This window comes from Crinia signifera, chromosome 3 (genome assembly GCF_055691185.1).
Source record: "Crinia signifera chromosome 3, ASM5569118v1, whole genome shotgun sequence".
Classification (NCBI taxonomy): domain Eukaryota; kingdom Metazoa; phylum Chordata; class Amphibia; order Anura; family Myobatrachidae; genus Crinia; species Crinia signifera.
Window position 1 is genome coordinate 91,809,800 of NC_139219.1, and position 12,051 is coordinate 91,821,850.

The 12,051-nt window shown below is 42.9% G+C and overlaps 1 protein-coding gene across 1 annotated transcript; it reads right to left on the bottom strand.

Annotated features, from left to right (window-relative positions):
* Positions 1 to 2,960: 2,960 nt before the first annotated feature.
* Positions 2,961 to 10,592, bottom strand: FBXO5 (F-box protein 5). Its single transcript, XM_083176207.1, has 5 exons — positions 10,347 to 10,592; positions 7,229 to 7,933; positions 5,874 to 5,964; positions 5,241 to 5,414; positions 2,961 to 3,862 (listed from the first exon to the last, which is right to left on the bottom strand). The coding sequence occupies exons 2-5, from the start codon at positions 7,891 to 7,893 to the stop codon at positions 3,611 to 3,613; spliced, it is 1,182 nt and encodes a 393-aa protein (XP_083032333.1). The 5' UTR covers positions 7,894 to 7,933; positions 10,347 to 10,592; the 3' UTR covers positions 2,961 to 3,610.
* Positions 10,593 to 12,051: the final 1,459 nt, after the last annotated feature.

A 12,051-nucleotide genomic window follows, 5' to 3' on the forward strand; every position in this document is an offset into this window, starting at 1 on the left:
GGGTTATAGGCTGATCCAGAGGAACGGCCACCAACTTCTCCAAAGCTTTAGCTTCCCATCATGCCTGGCTCCTCTCCCCTATGAACCTGCCTCCGTGCAAGTCTAATCTTTTTTGTTGTTGGTGCCTGCAGGAAGCTAGTGCACCAGAGAAACTATACAGGGATTGCTGTTTAGCAAGTTGGTGCCTGGTCCTCCGTATCCGCCTACAAACCTGATGTTATCCCTGTGGGACCCAGGAACATCAAAGATGAAAAATACATTTTTGCCTACACACACACTGGGCGACTTTTAGCTGAAATCCTCTCCAAACAGCAAGTTTTGAGCATCTTACCAATTAAAAACCACTAAGTGTGTATTGACCAGCGATGAGCGGTGTTTGGTGCTGCGTTTGTGCTCTTGCATTATGTGCGTGTGTGCTCTTGACGGCGCCAGGCAGGGGAATATGCCACTCAGTATGTATGCACTGAGCAGCTTGCCACCCAGCTTAGAACGCAATCATTGCGGTCCATACATGCTGGGCATAGTCGCCTATTGTGTATGGACCAAAACACATGCACCAGATATTTTAAAAATTCTATACACATGAACATAAAAAAATAAAATAAAAAACAATATTTCGTGCAGGGTGCTTTGACCTGTGTCAGCGTTATTAAATGGCTATATATGCATTTCTTCCACAAACCAACACCTCTATTTTTTAACATCTAATTATGCTGCACCTAACATTTGCAAAATATGGTGGGGAGCACAGAGCACCTGAAAAATTCAAAGAAAAAGCATACATTTACAAACACAATTTTTTTTTTTTTATTAGGTACTTGTTTAGTTTCACGGCGGCAGATAAATCGCATGTGATTTGATGTGATTTTGTACCTGTTCATAACCCCACTATCCACTACGCATGGAGTTGATTTTATATAGTGTGGCGAGCCCGAAGCGTTGCGAGCCCCACGAGGTAACGCAGATTACTTACATGTATTCCGCATCCCCTTGCGGGGCTCGCTGCGCTCGGCACAGAATACATGTACTATATAAAATCAACTCCATGCGTAGTGGATAGTGGGGTTATGAACAGGTACAAAATCGCATCAAATCGCATCTGATGGGATATATCTGCCGCCGTGAAACTAAACAAGTGGGGTTATGGTGGACCACGCCGCAGGACAGCATAAGCCTCAAAGGGGAAGAGCAGCCGCAGACAGAACTAAGCAGCTCAGTGCAACACAGGGTGGGCGGGCAAGAGCCTCAACACCGCCTAAAACCATGGGAAAGAGGGGTTAAAATAAGTAAAAAGACGCAAAACAGGGAACAGGAGGGACTAAGATGTATAATATTTAAAACAAACATGTAAATTAGCACAAATTAGTATGAACAGTGGGCAGCATACAGAGTGCTAGGCATCAATGCAGATTTACCTCAGGTTGCAGACCATAGAAGGGAAGAAAAATGGACAGCCAATCAGAATGGCACTGGACAAACACATGACACAAAACAGAGGGCTCATGGGATTTTTCTATCAGGCATGTGCAGTATGAATACACCGGAGGAAAAAGTGATGAACGATAATGAAGGTCAGGCACCGCAACAGGCAAAAAATAACACATTCCCATATCGCATTAGCAAAACATAATACATTTGGGATGCAGTCAAAATCCCGAATGGGTCAAAATACCGACATGGACAAAATACCGTCATTTAAAATCCCGACAGGGTCAAAATCCCCACATATATAATGTACAGGTGCCGACAGGCGGTATTTCATGCCCTACCATCCACAAGGGTGTGGTGGGAGAATAAAATAGTGTACTTAAGTAAGCACAAGCTGCAGCACACCCACCCCTCCCACAGCACTCCTAGACACCCTCCCCACCGGCGGCCACCCTGCATCCACCACCCACGCAGCCCCATACCATGACCTCCTAATCCCACAGTACGCCTGCACCCAGCCACCACAACGCCGATCCCCACTCATCCCCCACACCAATACCTCTCCTGCACCCCGCAACTACCCGTCCCTCAACCAATGCACCCCCAGTATTCCCACACCTGCCACTGCTCCACCCCCAACTATGGCACCCCAGCCTCACCCACGCCACTGCCATACCCACCTGCAGCAAACTCACACCTGCCACTCCCACAGCCAAACTACCTCAACCCACATTACCCCTGCACCTAGCTGTGGCAACACTGCACCCGCCCATCCCCCCACTTGCAGAGTACCCATGCACACATCCCTCCCCCACACACGCTCCCACAGTACCCCCGCGACTGGCCCTCACTCAATCGGTGCACCCTTGCACCTCACCAACCCACATGAGCCTCCACCACCCACTGTATCCCTGCACCCACCACTCCCCCACCAATTCCTATATCAGGAACATCGGAAGCCAAATCTTACCGTGTAGTCCCAGAAAAAAAAAAAAAAAGCATAGAATTTGACAGCAGATAAGAACCACATGGCCATTCTAGTCTGCCTTTTTTAAACAGGTTATCAATATGCCTATCCCAAGCATGTTTAAATTGTACTACTGTATTTGCCTCTACCACCTCTTATGGGAGGCTATTCCACTTATCTACTACTCTTCCTGTGAATTAATTATTCTTCAAATTTCCCCTGAAACTTCCTCCCTCTAGTTTCAGTGAATGTCCTCGTGTTCTGTTTCTCCTCTTCCTGTGAAGAATGTCTCCCACCTGTACCTTGTTAAAACCCTTGATACATTTGAAAGGTTCTATCATGCACCCCCCCCCCCCCTGCTCTAAAGTATACATATTAAGATCTTTTAGTCTTTCCTGGTATATTTTGTGATGTAGGCCATGCACCATTTTAGTTGCCCTTCTTTGTACAGTCTCTGGAGAGAAGGCGTCCAGAACTGAACACAGTACTCCTTAATTCCTGCTTCTGTAGAATTCACATTTAGGACCTCACCTTTTGTGTCAATTGAATGCAGACTGCCAGGGAGTTAAATTTGTAATAATTTATTTAACATAGTGCAAATAAAATCCTGCACACGTAGAGACAGATAATGGACAGACACAAAGATAAAAATGAACAGACACACATTTAAAAATATTTACAGCTATGTACAAAATTTGATTGTGTATTCATTTTTAAAAATGCAAAAAAAATGTATAAAATACTGTAAAACCAACTTTTTTTTCTTCTTTCGAAAATGACAAATATTTAACCTATTACACAGTAGCATTTACAAAATGCCTAAACTTTTTTCAATATAATATTTTGGTCACAATGAAATGTATAGGGAGAATCCGGTAACCTAAAACCAATTAAAAAGCAAACTGAGTTTTCACGTTGCACAGTACCTCATTCCAGCTACATAACCATTGTCTAAACATATTAGAAAATGGAGGCATAGCATCTCATACAACAAATGAATGGAGCGAATTGCTGAAGAATCAAGATGTCAGCAGCTGTTGTGTAAGTTCTAGATTACACAGAAGCTTGTCCATGGTGTAAACTATGTTTTTGGTTGAGTATTAAAAACATACTACCAGATAATCTTTAAAAAAAAAAAAAAAAAATATTGGAGTTGCCATTTTGTTGGTCCCATTTCAGTTGGATATATTCGTTCAGTCTTTTCTTTAAAAAAAGTTACAGCCGACGCAAATTCTGCTTGCTCTTTTTACTCCCTGGAAGTGTTTCCGATAAGTATCTGTGATTCCGAGATTTGGTGCTCACACAATCTTTGGAAAAGTGAAATTCACAGTTGCAAAGTGTACAAAAGTTCAACTGACAACTTTCCCGGGTGCAAATTGCTCGGTGTTGTGAAGCGTCATACTTTGCGGGGGAACCACAGTCTCTACAGACCTTAAGGCTTTGGTCATTAACCAGTGTTTTTCCAACCTATGAAACAAAAAATATACATACATTAGACAAATGTATAACATTCCTGTAAAGTTGCAGTTTAAATGTATAGTAATGGAATTTTTTTTTTTTTTTTTTTGTGGTCGAGGATATAAAGAAAAAAAAATTGTAATGGCTTATTCAAGTCTTTCACATCAGAGGCACCTTTATGAAAATGTAGTTTCTCTAGACAATTGGCAACTGAAACCAGCCTTAGATCATGTGTTCAGAGAATAAGTAGGGGGATGAATACATAACCCATCAAGTTGGAGAAAATAGATTACCCTTCTAAAAGCTTATGGCCCCTAAACACGTAACAATTTTTGCATATTTTCTAAGCAATCTGACTAGATTGCTTAGAAATTAAGCACAAAGTGATCCATGTGTATGTGTAGGAGTTACCAAGGTCACTGGAGCCTGAGTGGGGGGTATTGTTCAGCTGCTATCTGAGGGAATAGTCAATTCCCTAAATGGAATACACTACTCCATGTGTATGCCCGAGTGACGGAGAAGCCTGGTCCCATTGATCGATATCGGCTGACTACATCATTTAGGCATGCAGTATAAATATAGTAAGATTGCCAGTGTTCTCACCAGAGAAAACTGGTCAGCAAAGATTACCCAGCACACATCATTCATGCATAGCATATGTGTGCTGAGAGAACTGTGCTAAACTTCATCACTCAGCATAGGGCTGAAGTCACCCCATGTGTAGGACCCTTTTGAGAGCCAGTTGTAAGAAGCGATGTGCAAAAACTGCTAGCGCGGTATTCAAATTGTTTTACAAAGCCCGTCCTCCCATCTAAAAAAAGTGATGGGAGATAATGAAGTGATATTCACTTGATTTTTTACACATACAAGTTGAGTATCCCTTATCCAAATTGCTTGGGACCCAAAAAAAAATTCTATAATGGATTATTCCGTATTTCTGAATATTTATATATTATAATGAGGTATATTTCATGTATGTTGTATAAACACATCAAATACATGAAACATACACAAATATATTTTATTTGTGCATGAAACAAGGTTTGTAAACATGAAACAAAGTTTGAGTACAATCTCAGGCACTGAAATTTTATGGTAAGCAAGTGTTTTCATGCACATATTTAGTGCCAGTTACATTTCCCCAGAAGTGCCAGTTACATATATAAATAAAAAAGGTTTAGCTGTTGAAATACACATCCCAGCATTCCCTGCAACAGTTTTAGTATGGCCAAATAGCCTTTTTTTTTTTTTTTGCAGAATAATTTTTATTGGGTTTTCAAACCTTTTGTTTTTTTAAATAACAAGTTTTAGTATAAAGTATACAGCATCCCAGCCAGGTTCCAAATTTAATGCAAGTTATCTCAGAAACTAGGACTAACAGACTTACTTCACTAAATTCAGAGTAGCGACTGCATGGGGTTGCTGGTTTGTTTTTCTTGTTACTTTTCTTCCTCGAAACATCCAATACTGCACTGGCTACCTTCTGTACAGAGGCAAGGGGTACTCTAAACTGAGTTGAGTCACGGGTTGCTGTATATTCAGATATCCTTGCTTGTTTTTCCTGCGCAAGAAAATGGTAAAATGTTACAGTGCCATTATGTAAAAAAAAAAAGTAAAACTCGTGGTTCTTTTTTAGAAATACATCGACAGTTTCCTCAATTTACTTCCAAATAGTAATTCATCATGGAGTGCCACATGCCAACATACAGAATTTGGTGATTTGTCAAAGCAATGTGATTAATGCACCACACCTGAACTCATAAAATAGGGATGGCCATCATTGCAGTCCCCATCGATGGTAATAAACTATATGGTCGATGACCATCGATAGTTTTAGCTATCAATGGTCATCCATTTTCTTTGACTGACTGATGGGGGGTATGCTCCGTTCTCCCCCCCGTTGATGGCAAAAGTATTTGACATTGGCCATAAACAGTCGATGGCCATCCCTACCTAAAACTAATGGCGATGCACTGAAATATTTTGCATAATATAAATAAAAAGGAAAAATCAGACTTACACATATTTCTTTATGACACTGTTTATACACACTGTAAGCACAGTTATCTCTCTGTAAGATCTTTCTCCATGTGGTGCTTACACTGATGACACTGTGAAACAAATATAGGTGGTTAGTGAGTAACTAACAAGCAAATATTCATATGAAACGATTCATATATTTATAGAGATCAGTGCTCACATTTTAATGTAGTAGTAGTAGTAGTACGTTTATTTATAGGGCGCCGCAAAGTGTCCGCAGCGCCGTACATAGCAAACAAAAAAAAAATGACGAGGTAACGTACAGGGTGTGTTGAAAAATACAGTATAAATGGGGGTATAGCTGGTAGAACTAAAATCAGCATCAGTTCAGAAGTAGGTGTCAAAATTGTCAAGGAGACTAAAGATGAAGTAGAGGAAGGGAAGAACAGGACAGGAGCACAGGTGAGGTAAAGAGGTAGGGTGAGTACGTGAGGAAGGAGGGCCCTACTCATAAGAGTTAACATACTAAAAATAGGTGGGTGGACGAACGAAAAACAATAGGATAAGTAGGAACGGAGGGGAACGGAGGCAGGATAAGAGGATCAAAAGAGGTTAGGAGGAGGGGATGTAATGTATATATAACATGAAATCTCCCATGCTGGAGGGATTACTACAGGGCCTTGGGTGAACATCATCTCAGCTCTAACTGCCACCAGAGGCTGACCAATTACCGCACACAACTATGCAGTGTAGGACTGATAAGCATTTATGCGGCATGTGGGAGTATTCTGCTGCCATAGATAGGGGAGGACTAACTGGTACAAGGGGCATGTGGAGTGGTCCAATATGAGGGATACCTACATATTTTGTGGCAGGTCTAACAACCTGGGGAAGTCCGACAGAAGGGGCTTATTGGAAGTATGATTGTTTAAGGAAATCTTGAATCACAATCGCACGCAAAGAGTGATTTAGAAGCCCTAACTTTCTACCAGATGGGTCCTTTGGACCCATTTAATTCTGTACAGACATTGGAGAGAATCATAGAAATATAGATCTATATACACAATAAGAAAGTTGAAAAAGTGATAGAATTACTAATAATAGCATTCAACACCCAGACACTGGCCAAAACCAAATAGCGGTCAGGGGTAGATTTAGACTCCTCCTGCAAGTCTCAGTGGCTATATACCACACTTATGGTGGCTCAATAACGGTTGTTCTTGGGATACGGTGTACAATGAACCAGGAGATACAGCCATGAGGTGCCGTTTACACACCGATGCAATGGCAACACAATCCCCCCCCCCACACAGCTTATTGTATTTAATTCATATGTGGAATGTCATCACAATGCAGATACTAGATTAAAATTTTATACAACAGTAATAAACTCACTTTATTAAATCAATAGCACTGAGATGCCTTAAAATTTTGCTGAGCAGGTGCTTGAAATCTCTGTGAAAAAGTTCTCCAAGAATGTCCAGCTTTTCCAACCCCATTTTTTTACCAATTAGTTTATCAAGGCCAAAGGCACCACAGGAAATCACTTCTTCAACAGCATCCCAATCAACCTTTGGACATCTTTTAGCACTTTTCTTCAATGTAGAACACACAACTTTCTCAAAATGAGCCACCATTAACAAGCTCGTGCATGAGACTGGCACAGGTTTTTCATTCAGTAAATCTTGTTGTTTTGGAGTCTCAAACGGTGAAATGGATCGAGTGGCAGGGCTAAAGCTGTCATCTTGGCACTGAGAGTCATTCTGTAGCATTGAACAATAACCACTGTCTTGAAGAGGACTACAATCTACATTTGTGTCAACTGCTTCTAGCCTACGCAGAAGATTTTCCTTGTTATACACGGGCCTATCTTCTTTAATGGTGTCTGCCTTGGTTGGTGAAACAGTCTCAACACTTGCTTCCAAGTAGTCAAGCTTTTGTGGGGACACGTGTTCTTTGCAGGGTTCATGGTCATGCTTGTTTGGACTATCATCCAGTTTTACCTTCGAAGGGGACACTTTTGTTGGCGTGAGGTTATTCTTATGACCACGGAACATCATAATTTTTTTTGTGGCAACACCAGATATATAAAAAAAAAACCTGCAATAAAAAAAAAGTCATTTAATATATGGTGTTTATGTATTAGCCCAATAATACATACAATTTAAAAAAAGGCAAAACCTCTGACTGCCCCATTCTTTAATGTGAAAAAGCAATAATTAATTATATATTATAATGGCATGCGATGCGACCGATGTCCGCGATTTTACATAGAAATGCATGGTAAAATGTAAATCACATCGGTCGCATCGCATGCGACCGACGCGATTACTGATTTTACATAGGGAACAATGTTAAATGGCCCACAGACCCCAAATAGCCACCCTGAAGTGTGAAATGGCCCCCCCAATTGTTAACGCCACCCCACGATCAACGTCAACCCAAAGCGTGGCGAGCGCAGTGAGCCCGTGAGGGGCGGCGGTACGCGTCCTCCGACCTTTTCATACCCCCACTATCCACATCGGCGTGGAGTTGAGCATAGAAAGTGTGGCGAGCGCAGCGAGCCCCGCGAATACCTGTGAAGGTATCCACGTCCCCTCGCTGCGCTCGCCACACTTTCTATTCTCAACTCCACGCCGACAGTGGGGGTATGAAAATGTCGAAGGACGCGTACCGCTGCGCTCGCCACGCTTCGGGTTGACATTGATCGTGGGGTGGCGTTAACAATTGGGGGGGCCATTTCACACTTCAGGGTGGCTATTTGGGCTCGGTGGGCCATTTAACATTGTTCCCTATTTGAAATCGGGTCAATTGGGCCATTTAACATTGTTCCCTATGTAAAATCGTGGTAATCGCGTCGGTCGCATCGCATGCAATTTTTTGGTCGCATGCGATGCGACCGACGCAATTTTTTTCCTTGCGATGCCCAAGATCAATGTCGTGGGCGCCGTTCTAGGAAACAAGTACCAAATTAAATTAAATTGTGTGTAAGTATGTGGTAGGAATAAAGAGTGGTCAAAAATGCTTGCCCATACACCACATTAAGGTGAGCCTCATTAGATGAGTCCATGACACCTCATTTGGTGGATGAGAACGGATTATTAGACTTTTTATGCCATGTTAATGGTAGTTTATTCTTATTTCTAGAAGTGACTGTGTGCACCCCCCACCCCTTTCCTAGGTAATATATTAACACATATTGTAAAAAGCTTTACAGAGGTAAGTAAATCACATAAGACCTTAGGCTAGAGGAGCATGCACACACTATAAGGAAAACATAAGCACTACATACATCACATACTCACCCCATCCCCTTTTGCAATGTCACTACTTCCTTGATAAGCATGTGTAACCAGCTCAAGCAATGGAGATGGACGAGAACCATTTAACTAGTTTTATTAATTGCAAATATTAAACACAGCAGATCTAACAATATTGTTACTCGTGACTGAAAATGATCAGAACCCCAAAACAAAAGCATTGGTGTTCTAGTTCAAGGAAACTACAAAATGTAGTTGCATATTTATTTCCCTGTGACTGAAGGGTTACAGGCATCTGGTGGAATTCTATTTTATTTATTACAGGACAGATAGATCTGCCACGTCCCTTATACTATACACAGCACTTGAGGTAAGGATACCAGAACGCAAATAACTCCGCTGTCACAGTGAATGGGGTGAAGGGGAATGACTGGCTGCTGTGAGCCTCCGCGCTTTTACTGCGACCATTAATCACAATATCCCATATAAATGACGTGTAGTATAGTACACACGTTCTTGTTAGAGCATACAGAGGCGCACACCCGCGGGTCGCTGCAGTGAAGGTTAAATACCCAAATATCTCGTCACCACCCAACTCCCCCCCTCCCCCCGAGCGCCATTTTTTCACCGCCTAATTTACTTCCCACCTAAAGACTATAACTAAACACAAATGGAATAAGTTAAGTTTTGAGACACGGCGGGGGCACATTAATACACTATACAGGGGGTGGTGTACATGTAGCTGCTGCTGCAGCAGCGGGACGCCCGGTCCCCGCCATGAGTGGACGGTGCTGGGGCGGATTTGGCGGGTGCTGGGCACACCGTCGGTAACAGGCACACAGCGGATCGGTGATATACGGGCAGGGGTCCCCTAAGCCATAGGTCAGTGTGTGGATGGGACACTGGCCACGCACGTAGCTGTATAGGGGTGCAGCATGTATCTATAAGCAGCACTAGCTATAGGACGTGTCCCCTAAGCCATAGGTCAGTACGTGTGGATGGGACACTGGCCATGCACGTAGCTGTATATGGGGGTTCAGCACCATAGGAGTCATGGGGTCACTCATGTACGTTATACTACATCAGTGCCATTATACAAGGCACAGGCAGGGTAGGGGATGTTTTCCCACCAAAGCAGCGCCCCCTCCCCCCACCATAGGGCGGCCAGCGCAGGGCTGTAGACAGGGACTGTGATCCGCAGAGCAGCAGCCAACAGTAATCTCGCCAACTGCGGCCGTGATGAGGGCACTTACCGGATCTCACACCGGGGCTCGCAGGACGGGATTATTTGGCCGATTCATAAAATGGTGTAAAAACCGATGTTCCTTAACAATGCTGCATAAACGGCAACCGTGCAGTGCTCGCGCTGGGTCCCCGCCGCTCTCTCGTGCACAGGCGGCTGCAGTGCGAGGGAAACGGCACTGCTTCAGTCTCCTCTGTCATTAGCTAAATGGCGCCAGCTGCTTCAGCAACTTGTATACTTTAAATTTCGCGACCAAAAACTCTGGCCAATAAGACAGTCTTCCGGTCCGCAGCGACCAATAGCACCGTGGCGGGTGCTGTGAAAGAAAATCCTGAATCTAATTGGCTAGAGCCAAATCCTTGTCCTGCCCTCAGGACGCACTAACCGCCATTTTAGGTACTGGCACATCAAGCCTAATGATTTTATTGACACATTTTGCTCAACGAAATAATTTAACTAAATTGGGTGTTTAATTGTAAGAGTCCGCAATACTTATTGCTGTACACATCACAGTGCTTAAGGCACGGGTTTTGTGTATGTCCTCTCGAGTAAATGTTATGTCTGACGGGACGTACCAAGTGCGTTTGGAGGGCTGGGGAGGCTGAATGTAGGTACGAGTGTACGGTCGCCACACTTGAGGTACGATAGCTCACTTCGCTCGCCACAGATTTATATTCCCAATTTCTGTTATACAATACATGGATGATTAAAAAAAATCCACCCCGCGAATTGGATCTAGGGCTGCTACATGGTATGTCCCGTCACTCACGTGGTCCAAACTACATTTAAAGTTAAGAAAACTACCATAAGAACTAGCCGCTAGCCCGCTGCAATTTAAACCAGTTTTGCTTTAATGGGGCACTTTACATAATCTCTTATATATTATATAATATTGATCAAACAAACACTATCCATTGCACCTTGCAACAGCAGTAAAGTGGAACAGCTGCAAATTTGTCAATTGCTACATCCCAAATCAGTGATGCCTAAACTTGACACTCCAGCTGTTATTGAACTACACACCACAGCATGCCCTGCTACAGTTTTACTATTTGGCCATGCTAAAACTGATGCAGGGCATGCTGGGATGTGTAGTTCAACAACACAACACCTCTAGTGTCAAGGTTGGCCATCACTGTCCCAAATTGACAAAAACAGGTTTACTATAAATCAGCAATTGCATACATATGCAAAGTTGTAGCTATCACATCACAAGGTGTGAGTGGACCAAACCTGTACTAGCAGCATGTGGGTAAGGTTTAGGCCGGTTAACAGTTTACTAGTCTACAAAATACACATATACGCTATTAAGCTGGGTACACACGAGACAATTTTTAACACAAATTCATGAAATAGTCTGTGTTATGCACTGCATTGTTAATGATACATCCTTCAGGTTGCTAGTAACATCCCCCATCGGCTGTACCTGCAGCCCAAGGGAATGTTGCTAGCAATGCCACGCTGCCAAATGCAGCATTGCCCCACTCTCCCCCATTGTGTACCACTACATAACACTATTCAATTGTAATGGCACTATGCACTAGGGCAATATTGCATAGAATCCTTCCATTATGACCGCATCTGCGCAATAAATCGAATAATTGTATGCATGTCAAATGTGTCACCGGGGCGAATGTCCTGTCAATATATATTATGTGCTGCACAATATTATTTCTCAAATTGCAATGTGGGCAGCAGGAGTGCCGGGGTGGGTT

Excerpts from the sequence above, each read along its gene's own strand:
- FBXO5 (XM_083176207.1), bottom strand. The coding sequence starts at position 7,893 with ATGATGTTCCGTGGTCATAAGAATAACCTCACGCCAACAAAAGTGTCC. Across the intron at positions 5,965-7,228 it reads AGTGCTATTGATTTAATAAA|TGTCATCAGTGTAAGCACCA; the intron begins GTGAGTTTATTA and ends TTTGTTTCACAG. Across the intron at positions 3,863-5,240 it reads GCTACTCTGAATTTAGTGAA|GTTGGAAAAACACTGGTTAA; the intron begins GTAAGTCTGTTA and ends TTTGTTTCATAG.